The following is an 18,039-nucleotide window of genomic DNA, read 5'->3' as shown; positions in this document are numbered from 1 at the left end:
GGATCCACAGTCTTGCATTCCTGAATCTATATTATGCCAAAAGAATAACAATTTGGTGGCTGGAAACAGAAATGGTTATTATACGGCTCCAAAATGCTAGCTGGCACAATATGCTAAAAACAGCAGAAATTCACCGGTAAAAGGCAGCATTTGTTTGTTCTTAAAAATAACTCCATGCTCTAAAAATATGAATTTAAGAAATGTCATCATGGTTCAAAATATTTTACATTCACTATGTAAACACCTTGAAATATGTGACTAATCTTCTAAAATGGCATAATTTTCAAATAACAAGAAATATTCCGGGAGAGAAATAGAATGCTCTTTTTAAATCAGTTTTTCAGTTTCGAAGTATTTATTGGGTGCAGAACTATCCTGTGTGTTTACTTTTTTCTCTGTCTGCTGCTGCTGCCCAAAATCATTGTTTAAAATGCGGGCAAAAAGACATAGGCTTTGTTGGAATTTCTCAGAAAGTTTACTGTAGAAAATGTTTAAAAAAAAAAAAAAAAAAAAGACCCTTTCACTGAGCCTCTGTGAAGCGTTTCCATTTTCACACACTGGCCCAGTGCTTGTCATATCATAGGACAACACATTTCACGAAGCGGTTTTACTTCCTTTTAGCAAAATAACTCCTTCATGCAAACCAGTATCGGCATCTACCGAGCTGGGGTTTTAGTTTCTTCTGATCTAGTCAAGCTTCATTGCACTGCTTAACTGACTTTTTTTTCCCCTTCTTTTGAAATTACCCAGCTAATTTTCCATTTAATTGTTTATTTAAACCAGATCTCACACAGGCTTAATAGATAAGTGACATGCTTTCAGTGTGTCAGTCTGAACCTCAGCTGACAGGAAAGTATAGTGCAAATTTTGCCTAGGTTTTCTCATCCTTTTTTTATCCTATAAAATGTATTAATTAAAGTAAGAGCCTAGCATACTAACAATAATGATTTAGTAAGACACATTAAATACAAAACTCATCTGAGTATTCCTTTTTGCCAAGCATTTTCCGAGCAAGCATATTCTTTGTTTTATATATCTCTTAGTAAGCAAAGGTGTGCATATATTTGTTTTGTGTAATAATTTTTGCCACAGAAAATTGTCCAAATTAACTGTAAAAGAAAAATTTTGGCTTTAGCCATATTTAACTTGTTTTAGAGAATTTAATTTTCATGGTGCTTTATTATAGAAGAATAATTTATATTCACGTTGAACCAACATTTCTTAAGTCACTACTGTGTACTAGACACACGATGTACCCTTTATTTTTTGGAATTTTTTTTTCAATAACCAGGAGAATTTTATGCATAACCCAACTGACAGATTTAATCTTGTAGTTATTTGTTGTATAGTCAGCCTGTTTATTCATGCATAAAATGAGACCGTAAATGAATGGGATATGGAGAACAAATGTGATTTTTGCAGTGTGCCTCAAATATATTCTAATTCAAAAGATGCTCCTGACAATCTATCCTGAAATATACCTGTGCTTTGCCATCCCAGTTCCTCATTGCTTGTATCTGGCACCATCACAGTAGTCTCCAGACAGGTCTCTGTACCACCAGACCTTCCCGATTCCGGGTATGCCAAGGATCAGTTACAGGCCTGTGTTATACCTGTGCTCTGAAAGCGTCATGGTTCTGAATGTCCACCATCTATGAAGCCAAGACATTTTAGCCTGCAGTTCAAGGTCTCCTCCATGGCCTGACCTCCGGGACCTCTGTCAACCCTCCATTTTCATGGGTTCTCTTCTAACCAGGCTCCTCAAAGTGTCCCAGACCATGCTCCATAAATTTCTCCATCAGCCCTTTCCCTTTACCCAGTCACAAGCCAGAAGCCTAGTGTGTCCTCCTGTCTGCTCTCCTTTTTCAGGACCCACATCGATTCCTGCCTCTATTGTGAATCTTTATTGGATTATCGCTTCCCTCCTAGGAACTCAGTAACCCTTCAGCTGGGTCATTCTGTGGGCCCTAGGTGTCTTGAATGGGGCTGCACCTTTTACACGTGTGTATACAGTGGAGTGCCACAAAAGGCTTGCAGGACCTGGGGAGCCTGGCTTTGCCTTCGCATCCCCACTGGGTAGCACGCAGTCTCATTCGTCCGGGGTAATTAGATACTTGTGTTTTGTGATAATGATAATGATGATAATAACAATGAAGTTAAACTATCTCCTTTAGAGAGCCTTGGAAAACAACTGTCTAGTGTTCTGGCAAGATTTGTTGAACCTAGTAGTTGGTTTCTTTTATTCTCCAAACAGAGGCAGTGGAGGAAGCCAGCCGATGACTTTGAGTCACTCTCATTCCAGCTCAGGTTGTATTTTAGATCAGCTCCCCCGGTAGGTCTCTTTCTCATGGAGCAGTGTATTTTGAAATATGAGAAATACAGACCTTCAGAATCCATTTTTCTGTCAGTAGGGGGCTAAACATTAGACCAAAGAAGACATTTTCACTCTTACTCATTACATGGCTGTTGCTGTACCTTGGTGAGTCAGCACTTCACTGGAGGCACCATCACTTCATCTCAGCTCCTGAAAAGGAGTCCTGATTTTTGAAATTCTGCGCGAGTAGGAAAGCAAGGCTTTAAGGGTTAAACACTCAAGTTAGTGAGGAGGGCAAACCCGACTGAAGGAAAATCACAGGAAGAATTCACTCAAGGAAAGGAGCTTCCCCTCTTCCTGCATGTCCTAGAAATTACAGTCTTGATGATATGCCCTTTCTTCATCTAAGGACACACAGCCACACAAAGTCAAACCCAAACCAGTAAACTGAAAGAGTGAGTCACGCCTGCCAGGCCTCTGCTATGCTAGTCAATTAAAGTGCAGAACCAATTCTGTGCTTTTCTTAGACCCTGAGCAACTGTCTGGTTTTTTCTTTCTTACTTTTTTTTTATTATGTAAAAAGTATATGCTGATTGCCGGGCTTGTCGATGTATTTTAGCTCTTCTCTCATCAAAAATTTTTAATCTTCCTTCAGGAGGATACTAAGTAATTAATGGATTTGGTTACTCATCACACGGAGGTTAAATCAATCACCCTATGGTCTTTCAATGTATGTTTGTTGTATGTCTTCTCTTGTTAAGCTTTTGTTTTTAATTACGTGTAGTGTGTTCTCTAGAAACATATCTGAGTCTAGATTTCTTCTTGAATGCTTCCACTGTTTTGTTTTTAACAGGGAACGGGTATGGTAATCCCCGAAACTCACCAGGTCTGCTGGTCTCACCTGGTAACTTGAACAAGAATATGCAAGCAAAATCTCCTCCCCCCATGAACTTAGGAATGAATAACCGTAAACCAGATCTCCGAGTTCTTATTCCACCAGGCAGCAAGAATACGATGCCATCAGTGGTAATGCAAAACTACATTTTAAATAAATGCTTATAATGTTTTTTAGATGTTTTGCTCTCTTTTTTGTCTAACTGTATGAGCTACTTAAGTTCTTCCAGAAAATTAACACATCAGTTCTAGAGCCCTTCTTCTGTGTGGCTATTATTTCTGTAAACTGGTTTGCATTTTCCTTTCCCATGGAAAAAAAAGAACCAACATCCAGTAAACTCCACTATAGGACTGGTATTCTGAGACAAAGAAAACATTTCCTTTTAAGGTCTCCGATGTATAATTAGAAAGAAGCATTATCTATTACTCTGCTCAAATGGTTTGACCAATGGTAGGATCAGACTCCATGGAATGATGCTCAATATATAACAGACTTACAAAATTGCCTTCAACGTGCTGGAAATGAAAAATATTTTCCAGAATTTCTAAATGCACTGTCTCCTATTAATTGGCTATTCCTTTTTCAGGTGCATTGCAATGATGTTTAATATATCACATACCTTAGGTACTGTCTCGATTAATCTTTCCATATATATATATACTTAGTGGATATAGCTATCTCTCAAAAGCAGAATGTTTAAAAAAATCCCAAATATTTTGAGAACAGTCTTATATTTTACATCAAAAAGAGATGTGGGTCCCTCTAAGAAAAAAGTAGAGGTATAAAATAGAAATACATATTTAATATCCCTGTGCCCTCTCGTTTTCATTTCTACTAGGTCTGCATGCCTAAGATTCAGATACTATTGTAGGATCAAATTCAGCAACAAAGACACATCAGTGTTCTCCAAATTAGCTTTGCTTGAGAGAGAGAACACTTAAAACTAAGATTCAGTAGACAAATTTAGATCATTCTGCAAACACATTTCTTTTTTCTTTTTGTGCTCTGTGGCAAGCTTCAGGGTAAAAACAGTCCTGCAAGCTGATTAGTTTATTATGGCACAGTGCAGATTAATTTTGAATATCAACCAAAAAAATCACATAATATGCAACGTTCCCTTCGGAAAAGACTAGATCTAATAAATAAAACCTCCCATAGGGCTACAGCCAAGCAGTGTGGGCCATGGAAAACTCTCTCTCAGGAGATTTATTCTAGGTCCCTTAACACTGATGCTTTCCCAGCGATTCTGTGAGTAGTCAGGTCTCTTTGGCTGCCAGGTGCGGCTCCCCCCTCCTCCAGCAAGTGCGGTTTCCAAGTACAATCTTCTTTTCAAAATGTGGTGGTGAAATAATGAATGTTGAGACACTGACCTGTGCTGAAACTTGATAGATGGTCTTCATATTTGAGACAAACAGCTCATTAAAGGAAACAAAGAATACCTTTGTACAGAGTTTATCTTTATAGTCTGGGGTTTAAAACTGTTAAAAGTATTGTGCCTTTCAGATGTTTTTCCTTTTTTAAAAGAGTTTGCCCAATTATAAATGTTTACATACACTAATCAATAAAACTCCTTCCCCATGCTCTCAGTCTGAGGATGTCGACCTGCTTTTGGTAAGTGGTGAGAGCTCTTCCCTTAAATTGCACATGCAAGGAAAAATCTAAAGCTAAGTTGAGGTGGTAACTCTGTAAAATTGAAAAATTTTGGAAGTTACCAAAGTGTTTCAGTATTGCTAAATGTTTAAGTATCATTATCTTCTACCGTAAATCACAGGTGAAAAGAATGTCAGGTTTATTTTTCTGGCTCAGCCTCCGTAAGTGAAAGCCATGTTTTCAATATTTTAGCACTTTTTTACAGTGAAATTTTAATACAAAAATTAATTTCTTCAGTTATTTAAAACTATAAAGATATTTCTTTTCTCTAGTAATTAAAGTCTAATGATTGTTAAGTTTATGTGGATCTTTAATCTCCTTGCTGTAAGGAGTTAAATATAAACAGTAGCTTTGCCATCTAGTTGGAGGGAAGTTCAGCGTAAGCTGAAAAAAAAGTGGTGAGAGCACCACCTGCTGGTCAAAATATAGCAGGAACCTCCACCCATCTGCTCCCTGCTGTATATAGCACTGAACATAAAATCCACCATGGTTAATTTTAATTTTTTTAAAATTTGCATTTGAATAAAAACTGAAACAATGGAAGTACAGTATACATATTTCATCAGTTTTCAACATAGTCTGTTTTTTACCCGTAATAAAGCTATGGTACTTGTTACTAGTTCAGTTGCCTAGGAGATACTGATGTAATGGGTTTCTATGGCAACAACTGGTCTCTTGAAGGATTGTAAATGATAGGGTTGGCAGAGTTCATAGAGACACATGTTAAATGATTAATTTAATGAGATTTGTACCAGTTATCTCTTTATGTGCAAAACTAATACTGAAATCTAATATTTTAAACTTTTTTTAAAAATCAGTCAATAATATCTTTTTATTTACTTCAAAGAATCAAAGGATAAATAACTCCCAGTCTGCTCAGTCATTGGCTACCCCAGTGGTTTCCGTAGCAACTCCTACTTTACCAGGACAAGGAATGGGAGGATATCCATCAGCCATTTCAACAACATATGGTACCGGTGAGTAGCTTCCTCGTGTGCAAAATAGAAAATTAGATCCTTTATATTAAAAGGCCAGATGAAACAATTATCTTTTTAGTCTATTAGGAAGCTTTATTTAGTACCTGTGGTGCCCACAGCACTACACCATTCCCGATGCCTGACTAACACAAAGTATATCCACATCTTTTTTTCCTTAAGTGACTACAAATTTCACTAACCCAGCCTGAGTTTAAAATAGAACAGTTTCCAGGAAATTGAGCCGTTATTTCTTTGGTATAATAGAAAGCTCACTTTCTCAGGATAATTAAAAAACATTTCTACATCATCAAATATGTATATATTATAACACAAGACTGCAGTTCTAATAAGCTAGAAATGCAGCTGTACTACTTAGAAGGTTGCACAGGATACTTATTTTTGCTATAAAGTATTCCTTTTAAGTTGAAATTGTCCCTGATGTTTTACTCCCTTTCCCCCCTCCAAAATAAAAAGAAAACTTAAAACAATTAAAAATCATACTAATACAGTATTTTAGAAATTGAAAACGTTTAATCTATTTGCCATTTGGTAATTTCCAAATTAACAATGTTCCTTCATTGTGTATTTTTTCATCCAGAGTACTCCCTGAGCAGCGCAGACCTATCCTCTCTCTCTGGCTTTAACACGGCCAGCGCTCTTCACCTGGGGTCAGTAACTGGCTGGCAACAGCAACACCTACATAACATGCCACCGTCCGCCCTCAGTCAATTGGGGTAAGCAGTATGATTTCTTTTACAATGTAATTTTACAAGGCATTTTAAAATAAGTGGCAGTATCTAAATATGTGCTTTAATTTACATACTTATCAATATCTGAAAGTAATTATAAGATCAGTACCTTCTACGGGAAACTCTGTAATAATGAGGTAAATTGTTCCCTTATTGTTTTAGGCTATATTTGATCCCACTTCTCTCAATGAAGGATAAAATTTTTATTTGGCTTAGCTTTCACATAGTTCATTTGGGACATAAAAAGAAAGGTGTTTATAGTTCTAAGTTATTTTAAGTTTTTAAGATATTTCAGAATTCTCACTTAGCACAAACCTCATAGTTTATTATGCTAATATCATAAAACCATAGGCTAATAGTAACCTAATGCTCATAAGATCAAGGATTCAATTGATATACAGCCTTCATATATTTATAATGTAATCAGAGTATATTTGTATATTTGTAGATCTTACATGCATATATAAAGGTATATGTCCATACCTTTACTAATTACCTAAATTTGAGTATAAAAATGATTTTCATTGTTTTTTGAAGTCAAAGGATGTGTATTCCTGCCCTCTTGTGGTAGTTTTGAGATAGGTCTTCACTACAGAAATGACTCCTGTCATTTATCTCCAAAAACATTCAAACCTTAAAAACCCTGAATTTACAATTCACTCTACTTCTGGTTAAAAAAAAAAAAGGTGAGGAAAAAAAGTTGAAAGCATGAACGAAGGACATGACTTTAATTTTAACCAATAACTCCAAAATATAATTAATTTTCAAAACAAAATACTGCTAGAACATAAAACCTTTGAAAATAATGTTTAGCATATAAACATTCTATGTCCCTAGCCCACTTTTATTTCCTGCTGAGCCACTTGAGTTAGAATAGTTAAGTAATTCTGTCCTCATATTCCTAAAGAGATCATGAGAATAAAAATTAGTCGGAATGGAAGTCACTTATCGATATCACAACTTCATTTCTCTTAGCCCCAACTAGCTTTCACTTGGTATCGATTTTACACAGATGAGTGGTCTAACTATGGAATCTTTACACCTTCACAGTTGGCTTTTGTCTCGTAATCACTTATCTCTGTCTTTGAAATTTTAACCTTTTGTGTAAATAATACAATAACCCAAGTTATTGCTCTTCTTTCTTAGAAAAAACCATTGACTTTGAAGCTTCATTAAATATTGAGCATCAGCAAAGGTCCTCTTTTGAGGGCATTTAAATTTTCTCAGGAAAATTAAAATCCAAGTAGATAATAATTGCAATGGTAACTTTTTCAGGGAATTATCACTAATTACATAAGGCCACCCAGGCAATTAAAAATATATATATACATGTGGCATTGTTACTGCTGTGGCTCAGCAGTGAATCCACTGTATGTGGTTCTTGTCAAAAATAACGGTAACTATTTCTCATTTTTCTTATTTTTTTGCATAAAATTCATCCATTGCGGGACTAGATCTCCTTAGAAATTATGAACAATAGATCAAAAGCTATAGTGTGGCTTTTTTTGTTTTCAATAATAGTACCTGCTAATTTCCATTTTAAAAAATAAATACATATGTATTTATGTATTCTAATTGTGCTACAATTCTAAAACTCTATTCTGTTCCGTGGGAAGAATCTAGTTCTCTGCTGCCCCTAACAGAGGCTTCAGTAAATGAGATAGGAGGAACAGCCCTGAACTAGAGAAGAATTGAATTATAACAGTGAAAGATGAAACGTTTTGTTTAGCACCAAGGTTTCTTTCAACACCGATTCTCATGTGCAAATTCTGACTCTGAATTTAGTCTATGAGTTTTAATCACACTTAATCACTTCCCTTATCCCTAGAACGGATAATTCTGCCAGTCCTTCCAATTTTGCCCCTCCTTTTTCACACACACACAGAGTGGCTTTCAAAAAGCCTTTTCCTTCATGTGGACTATCCCATGCTCACACAATTAAATGTTAAACTACAAAAGGAAAAAAGCCCTAAGTTATAATTTTTGTATAAAATAATTTATATGACCTACCTTAATTCCTTCCAATGTAAATCTATTAAAAGAACCAATAAGTTTTCCATGGCCAACATAATCTTATTTTACACACATATGGTAGATTCATAGCAAAGAGTAGAATATATTTCAACTCAACCAAAGTAGGCAGTCTCTGTGCCCAAGAGGATTACCATACTCTTTCTCAAAATTAAAATAGTATGATTGAGCTTTTGGCACTTTGTTCCCAGGAATACCTGTAAGTCTTAAAAGCTATACTTTTAAACAAGCTAGTATCTGATTTCATCTAACCAAGTGCAAGCATGATTGACCTGCATGGTACATAAATATGTTCGCATAAACTCATAGACAGCAGAGGTGACTGGCAGAAGGAAATTGCCATCAAGAGTTAGTGAGAGTCATTTGAATTCTAATATTTGGGAAAATGACCCTCAAGTTTTAGGGGTTTCTCTTGTATCACCTAAAAAAAGGCATCCTGTTTTCTGGACGTGTTTCACTACATTGCCCTTGTTATCGTGGGTGCTCAATACATACAGAGGGAGAAAACCTTGAGTAGCGATAACTTTTTAAAAAGATAAGGCTAAACGTGGTCTGATAGTCTAATTTTCAGGCAGAGGCAGTGAGAAATTTGAATAAAACTATCCAGTCATGTTTGATTTCTGAACAATTGTTATCGGGAAGGGTAGGCGTTTTCCCGATTCTAAAGTTGGTCTCAGTACTAAGGAAAACTTGCCGAGAGGGCTTGATATGGACAGTTTGCATATCTGGCCTCTTTATCTCCCCACCCAACTCTTTATCATGTACTATCCGTGAAGTATTTCACAGGGATCTGTTTTTGTTCTCAAGAATAGATAGACCAACATGCTAATATCTGTATCTAGCATCTATACAACTAAGTGATTTTAATGCTACTTTTTCTTTTCAAGAAAATACTTTTTTGGTAACAGAGATTAGTCATACTTCCACTTTCTTTTGTATCCTATATCAAAGTATAATGAAGCTAATCTTAAGATACGACTTACATTTCATTACTGTGAGTTTATTCCCCAGAACTACTCTCAGAATACTTAATATATGCTTTCAGTGTCAGATGCCACCAAAAGATAAACTTATGGACTGTTTATTTATAGGAAGGGATAGCCAATAATTGTTTTATCTTTTGGGTGAGGGAATGATATTATTTCTGCTTAATTTATCCAGTCAAACTGCCAATACCAGTCCACTCAAAATTTTTTTTTCTCATTTTCTAAATTAGAAAAAAACAGCCTGTGAAGCCACAAAGGACAGACAAAAGCATTTACTGATATACCCCTTTATTTTCAGGCTTCTAATTGGCATTCGTTATTAAACAGTTGTGTGCTTAATGGTAGAAGCTTTTAATTAAAATTTAGTGAAATAGTCTTTCTTACCCAGAGTTAGGAAAATTCTTTCTTCCAGAAATCAAAAGATGACTTCCTCTGACATCAAAATGAATCATTAAGTAACTTTGAACCAAGATAAAATAGTCCACCATGATAGCACCTTTTGAAATACAGGTGTTTCCTTCCCCTCCCACTTCATTTTAACACCTTCTTGATTTAAAGATTACTTAATTAAAACTCTTGAAAAATTAGTATACCAATATAAACTGTAAAAAATGAACTACAAATAAATAGCTCCTAGTATTAATAGGTGATTGAAAATTATACAAACTCAATGTATTATCTTGATATAATGCTAAGACTGGTTTGATCTTATAAGATCATAAAAGCCAGAAAAAGAAAGGCTTATTAGAGAAACAAATAATTCTCCTCTATTTTAATCTCTACATTAGTTTATCTATTAATAAGAGAAGGAAAGTAATTCCTTGCCAGTAGGTGGTGCTTTTGTATAAAACATCACTCAAAGATAAACTCATTTCTGACTAATTTTATCTCTCTATACATCTTTAGCCTTTATTGCATCTCCCAAAATGCCAGATCTAAGTTACTCCACTTTTTCCTCTGAAATATATACCCATTCCCTCACTGATCATAGCGATGCTTTTAATGCCATCTAATTCTCTCCATTGGAAATTACCATAATTACATGCATTACTAGGGTAGGCTTGTTTCCCTTTGTTTAAAATGGTTATGTCGATATGGATAATTCTTTACTTAGAATCTTCCTCAATAAAAGAAATTTCTATACGCTCTTGACAATGTGGTCAAGTTATGCTCACCCTGGCCGTGCATGTCAATCAAGTCAGAATGAAAGAAAAACAGTGAAAGCATCTTTAAATTGCTGCCGGCAACCTTACTCCAGTTTATCCTGACCAAAATCACTGTGGTTGCCAATCTGCATTTAAGGATTCAATGCTTTTTCCTCCAGAATTTAAAGTGTCTAAATTCTCCCACCTTTTGGAAGAAAGGCAAGTTTAGCTCTCTGGGAATAGATGAGAATTAAGGATTATAAACACAGCAAAATCACACTAGGTCCCTCTTTATAACAAACAGCCTTTCCTTAGGCAACCCCAGATTCATCAGCTAATGCCACTTAAAAATGAAAGGAGTGATTAGCCGTAAATTACTAAGCTCAGGTAGTGGGGGGAACCATAGTATTTTCAAATCATGAAACTGAAAAAGGATGAAAAAAGTCAAATTATTTACTGTTTTAGTGGGGTAGGAAGTCTAAGTGTTTTTAAACCAATATTTAAAATTTCTGCAGATAATTTTCACCCTTCCTCCTTCCCCTTCTTTCCCCTCTCCTGAGTATTCACCAAATATGATTATTATATAGCATTTTGTGGGTTCTATTCATGTGAAATTTTAACTCCTTACTTTCTCTAAAGAATCTGGAACCTAATATTTACATGCTTCTTGATTTGAAAGAATCATGAATATCCATCGTAAGATTCTTTGAAATAATTTTTAAACACACGCGTTAGTAAATCAAGGAAGTTTAAGTCAGAACTGTACACACTGTATCTAAAGGCTTAACGAGTAAATTTTGGAACTAGTGAAGGGAGCAATTCCTTGGACACAGAAAAATGCTTTCTCCAGCATGTCTCATTAAACCTTTCGGAAACGGTAACCCATTATGTTTGGGGAGCCTGTCAGAGACTAGAGGTATGATTCACGAGGCTTGGACCGGGTAAATACTGTACACACTACTACCGGGCAAATAACAGACGAAAGTCCTAAAGCGCGCCAAGAAGGCAACGACCCTAAGGCTTCTGAGCACGTTCTCCTCAGCTCTGGGCATGCTCTGGTGTCTATGCGAGTCTTTAAGCTGATGTTTTATGTAATTTTGAGTTCTTGGGGGCTCCAGGCCTCCTCCATCTGTAACTGGGTTTCCTTTCCTCCTACAGAGCTTGCACTAGCACTCATTTATCTCAGAGTTCAAATCTCTCCCTGCCTTCTACTCAAAGCCTCAACATCAAGTCAGAACCTGTTTCTCCTCCTAGAGACCGTACCACCACCCCTTCGAGATACCCACAACACACGCGCCACGAGGCGGGGAGGTCTCCTGTTGACAGCTTGAGCAGCTGTAGCAGTTCCTACGACGGCAGCGACCGCGAGGATCACCGGAACGAATTCCACTCCCCTATTGGACTCACCAGACCTTCGCCGGACGAAAGGGAAAGTCCCTCAGTCAAGCGCATGCGACTCTCTGAAGGATGGGCAACATGATCAGATTATTACTTAATAGGTTTTTTTTTTTCTTGCAGTGTGTGTGTGTGCTATACCTTAATGGGGAAGGGGGGTCGATATGCATTATATGTGCCGTGTGTGGAAAAAAAAAAAGTCAGGTACTCTGTTTTGTAAAAGTACTTTTAAATTGCCTCAGTGATACAGTATAAAGATAAACAGAAATGCTGAGATAAGCTTAGCACTTGAGTTGTACAAACAGAACACTTGTACAAAATAGATTTTAAGGCTAACTTCTTTTCACTGTTGTGCTCCTTTGCAAAATGTATGTTACAATAGATAGTGTCATGTTGCAGGTTCAACGTTATTTACATGTAAATAGACAAAAGGAAACATTTGCCAAAAGCGGCAGATCTTTACTGAAAGAGAGAGCAGCTGTTATGCAACATATAGAAAAATGTATAGATGTTTTGGACAGACCCGGCAATGGGTGGCCATTGGTAAATGTTAGGAACTCGCCAGGTCACCTGACATCCCGAGAACGCTCACAAACCTGCAGGCATATCATTGGCGTATGGCACTCATTAAAAAGGATCAAAGACCATTAAAAAGAGGACCATACCTATAAAAAAATAAATAACGTGGAGTTTGAGGGCTAACATATTTAATTAAATAAATAAATAAATCTGGGTCTGCATCTCTTATTAAATAAAAATATAAAAATATGTACATTACATTTTGCTTATTTTCATATAAAAGGTAAGACAGAGTTTGCAAAGCATTTGTGGCTTTTTGTAGTTTACTTAAGCCAAAATGTGTTTTTTTTCCCTTGAAAGCTTCGCTAATATTTTAAACAGTCCTGAAAAAAAAAACAAAAAGGACTTTTTGTATAGAAAGCACTACCCTAAGCCATGAAGAACTCCATGCTTTGCTAACCAAGATAACTGTTTTCTCTTTGTAGAAGTTTTGTTTTTGAAATGTGTATTTCTAATTATATAAAATATTAAGAATCTTTTAAAAAATCTGTGAAATTAACATGCTTGTGTATAGCTTTCTAATATATATAATATTATGGTAATAGCAGAAGTTTTGTTATCTTAATAGCGGGAGGGGGGTATATTTGTGCAGTTGCACATTTGAGTAACTATTTTCTTTCTGTTTTCTTTTACTCTGCATACATTTTATAAGTTTAAGATCAGCTGTCAAAAGGATAACCTGTGGGGTGAGAACATATCACATTGCAACACCCTAAATTGTTTTTAATATATTAGCAATCTTTTGGGTCAACTGATATCCATTGTATATACTGATTAGTTTCTTTCATGCTTTTTTTTTTTTTTTTTTTTGCATTTTTAGTCAAATGCAGGGCCCCTTTCTGATCTCACCATTTCACCAGGCATCTCGGAATTCAGTAAGTGCATATCACAACTTGCCCATATCCTAAATCATCTGGTTGGTTTACAGCCTAAAATTGGATATGCTTTTTTAGAAATATGCCCAGGATAGAGACGCTGCATTGGGGCACATGTCCTACAATATGACCCTAGATACAAGTGATATGAAGGTTAATCCATTGAATGAGTTATAAATTCCCACAGAAGAAAAATGTGAATGACTGGGTGCTAGACAAGAAGGAAGCAGGTAAAGGGATAGTTGCTTCATCATCTATTTTTAATTATTTTAACTGACCCTCAACAATCTGCTCAGCAATATAGTTGAACAAACCCGATGTGTCAGGACCCCCGAATGTCACTTCTGCATAAAGCATGTATGTCATCTATTTTTCTTCAATAAAGAGATTTAATAGCCATTTCAAGAAATCCCATTAAAGAACCTCTCTATGTCCCTTTTTTAATTTTTCAAGAAAATATGATGACTCTTGTCTAATACTTGTCTATAGGGATTAATTTTCAGACCCTTTAAAAAGTGAGTGCCATAAAAAATTATATATATTTGTTAGGTATTTCAGCCTAGGAATAACTTAATTTCTCTTGGAATGTGAGGATCTGTCGATTCATTCTCCAATTATATGCATTGACATACACAGCAAAGAAGATATAGACAGGAATATCAACACTGCTAGACCATGTTTAGGACATTTCTTACCCATTTGTTTTCTTTTACTTGCATAGTTGCTGTGTGTTTCTCATTGTAAAAGGCTGCCGCTGGGTGGCAGAAGCCAATAGATCTTATTAACCTAGGCTCTATTTTTCTTAACTTGATCTGAAATCCACAATTAGACCACAATGCACCTTTGGTTGTATCCATATAGGATGCTGGCCTGCCTTGTACGAAAGTTTTATATACTAAAAAGAAAAAACTTATGTATCAATCATTTCATATATCCCACTATTCAAGGTATCCATGGAACATGAAAGAATAACATTTATGCAGAGGAAAAACAGAAGATCATCCCTGAACTACACACACATGAACTACACATTCACTCCCATACACAGGGGGGAGAAAACTAAGAAAATCATTTTCTTCACCGTAAATTTGATCCCATCTTTATAACTTGATGTGTATAAAATATGCAAACATGTCACAAATGTCCTTTCTCATTTCAAAACATTTTAGTTTATCAATACCAGTAGAAACTTACCATTGGGTGGGAAAGGGTCATTATATGAAAATATGAAGAAATAGCCATATTCATTTTTTACCTGCAATTTGCCTCAGCAACGAAGAAAACAGAATTTCTAATGCTGAAGATAAAGTAAGCTAAAGTACCAGCAGAAGCCTTGGCTATTTATAGCAGTTCTGACAATAGTTTTAAGAACATGAAAAGAATAAAATCACTTGAAAATGGATGCCAGTCATCTCTTGTTCTCACTACTGAATTCCTATAAAAGTGGTGGCAAGATAGCGAAGGGATAATCTGAGACTTTTTTAAGCTAATTTAATGAGAAGAAGCACAATTTTTATTGTGATGAGTCACTTTCTGTAAACAATTGCTGTCTATCTTAACCTTATCTGTAATTTACCGTTTATTGTATTTACAAAGCTAGTCTGGGTTTTGGTTTTTATCACAGTAAATCCTTCGTATTCTGGAGTATAGGGCAGAGCCCTGAGGGAATATTACTCTCCATTAACCATCCTAGAGTAACATTTAGGCAACGTTCTTCACTGCAAGTAAAAGAACTATAAGTGGCATTTACACAGCTCCAAGTATTGTTATATCTAATCTTATTTTTAAAGATTGACTTATTTTTAACCCAAAGGTGGACTCGAACTTGTAATGATGAATATGAAAATACTTATCATCCTTCATCATTTGAAGGTTAACTAAAGTAAGATTAAAAAAAAAATCCAATACGCTTTTTAAAAGAATGTCTGCCCTCAAACTTTTTATGTATTTGTTTTTCTTTCATACCCATATTTAACTTAGAGATAACGTTTTTTGCCCCCTTATCCTTTTGTTTGTTTATGCCAAGAGTAAATGCTCTGTATTTCTTTCTTTAAAATGAACTTTTTTTTAAAGAAGAAGAAAACGCCACTTGAACCCTCAATAAAGGCTGTTGCCTAAGCATGGCATACTTCATCTGTTCCCGTTTGTGCCATCTGCTGTGATGTCGTCACTTACGTGGCGTTAATTTCCTGCCACTACAGATCTTTTGAGATTGATGGACTACTGGTGTCTGTTAGAATGCTTCAGACTACAGATGTAATTAAAGGCTTTTCTTAATATGTTTTAACCAAAGATGTGGAGCAATCCAAGCCACATATCTTCTACATTAAATTTGTCCATTTTGGTTATTTTCATAATCGGATATTGCATCTTGCCGTCCCTGTTCATACCTCAAATTGATTCATACCTCAGTTTAATTCAGAGGTCAACTAAGTGACAGATTCTGTTGTGGTTTGAATGCAGTACCAGTGTTCTCTTGGAGCAAAGCTGACCTGGCTCACTGTAGGCATAGGACTTGGATTGCTTCAGATGGCTTGCTGTATCGTTTTTCTTCTTTTTCCTTTTCTGGGGATTTGTTTCCATTGAATGACAGTAATTAAAATAGCTTGTAAATGAGGGCATACAAGCATTTGCAACAAATATTCAAATAGAGGCTCACAGCGGCATAAGCTGGACTTTGTCGCCACTAGATGACAAGATGTTATAACTAAGTTAAACCACATCTGTGTATCTCAAGGGACTTAATTCAGCTATCTGTAGTGAATAAAAGTGGGAAATTTTCAAAAGTTTCTCCTGCTGGAAATAAGGTATAATTTGTATTTTGCAGACAATTCAGTAAAGTTACTGGCTTTCTTAGTGATGCAGTGTCCATGGTGCATTTTTTTAATTAATGTTTTGCTGTTTCAATTACCACTTTATTCTGGTTTTTAAAAGCAGCTCTTACCAAACAAGCACAAATGAGCATTCTCACTTTTCAACTCAGAATATTGTACAAAAAAAAAAAAGGATGTGTATGTTTGGAGAGTAGGTGTGAGTTGGATCTCAGATCTTGTGGTTATATATGTATTGAGCCAGTGTGGGGAGTTTAACAGGTCTTATTGGGTGGCTTGGTTTATCAAAGCAGTTACATGGAAATCTTTGATAACCTGTTCTTAACACACGGAATCCTCCAAAAGTCGATGTGAAAGCACGACCATAAAATAAGTTAAATTATTTTGTTAACAAAGGTGTGACGCAACTGTTCCCAAAATTCTTTGTTTTTCCTTCATCAAAAAAAAAAAGGTTGAGAACTGAAGTTCATATCTGTTTGAGTATACTAGTGAATTCAAGCTTTTTGAGAAATGATAAAATAATCCATTACCAAAAGTCAATTACAGTCTCCAAAAAGAATGTCCTTAAAAAGCTCAATGTAATGACTAAGTTAGAAACCAAAAAAGTAAACAAGAAGGCACTGGCTGCCCAACTGGAGAACTTGTACATTAGCATTAGCTGTGATTCCTGCTCTGTAAGAAGGAATGCATCTGCTGAAATGTTGCCTGTAGCTTCAAAATAGCAGTGCTTATTCCTTTGTTCTTTTTATTCATTGCCAGGCAACATTTATTAAGCCATTGTGTAACTCATGTGATGGATTCCAGCATGAATGACGCCTTGCCCTTAAAAGCTTATAAACTAATAAGAAATTTAAAAGACTCAAAAGTGTTCTTAAAGACGTCACAGAAAGTGCTAAGAGAGAGCAACTTTGGCCATTTTGAGCAGAGAAGAAGCCCAGAATCCAGAGGACTCCTGCTCTGCGCAGGAGAGGATCTTTGAAGGGTGGGTAGCATTGAGAAAGGCCCAGATGGCTGGAGGCAGGCTGGCCTCAGGGACATGAAAACTCTGCAGTTGCACTTGGCCCCTCACTTGGTTTAGTGCATTGTCATTACCGCCTTGGAGTTCTTAATTTTATTTTTGAACTTAAGTGTTGTCAGGGAAGTCTCATGGCACAAGGGAATGTGTACATGAGCAGAGGAGATACACAGATAAAAGGGGAAACCTTTTTTATTTCCTCTAGTTGCACTTGTTGTTGCTTTTTGAAAAAAAGACTCCCACATTTTCATGCTGCACTGGGTCCCAGAAATTACTATACTGGCTCTCGGTGAGGGCATTTTATAAGGAGAAAAGAGTGAGTGCAAAGGCCCAGAGATGGAAAAGCAAGAGAGATAATTTTGCAGAAATAGTGAATTATTCTCTTTAGATAAATATAGCCATGTTCAGGGGAGCAGGGAGAGAAAAGACCAAAAAAATGGGAGCCCGAGTTTAAAAGTCTGGGGTTTAAGCAATTAATTGAATGACACAGTAGAGATAGGATTATTAGAATTCAGTGAATAATAAGGTAATTGGTAGATAAAGAATTGTTAAGATCTTAAGCTTAAATAATTAGGATCCTGGGGATGCTCAAACTGG

General features: G+C 36.0%; 1 protein-coding gene across 44 annotated transcripts in view; it reads left to right on the top strand.

Annotated features, from left to right (window-relative positions):
• MEF2C (myocyte enhancer factor 2C) overlaps window positions 1-16,456 on the top strand; it is a 150,089-nt gene extending 133,633 nt beyond the window's left edge. For 12 of the 44 annotated variants that reach the window (XM_071208934.1, XM_058275751.2, XM_058275767.2 and 9 more), the window contains exons 7-11: window positions 3,168-3,340; window positions 4,797-4,820; window positions 5,707-5,836; window positions 6,435-6,570; window positions 11,906-16,456. In XM_071208934.1, coding sequence (XP_071065035.1) covers window positions 3,168-3,340; window positions 4,797-4,820; window positions 5,707-5,836; window positions 6,435-6,570; window positions 11,906-12,227 — 785 coding nt within the window. In that variant the 3' untranslated portion in view covers window positions 12,228-16,456. The remainder of the gene's footprint in view (window positions 1-3,167; window positions 3,341-4,796; window positions 4,821-5,706; window positions 5,837-6,434; window positions 6,571-11,905) is intronic. The other 32 variants (XM_012529867.4, XM_012529869.4, XM_058275859.2 and 29 more) reach the window with 3 other exon arrangements.
• The last annotated feature ends 1,583 nt before the right edge of the window (window positions 16,457-18,039 follow it).

The sequence above is a fragment of the Dasypus novemcinctus genome, chromosome 2, assembly GCF_030445035.2.
Source record: "Dasypus novemcinctus isolate mDasNov1 chromosome 2, mDasNov1.1.hap2, whole genome shotgun sequence".
Lineage (NCBI taxonomy): Eukaryota > Metazoa > Chordata > Mammalia > Cingulata > Dasypodidae > Dasypus > Dasypus novemcinctus.
This window is presented reverse-complemented; position numbering and strand designations above follow the sequence as displayed.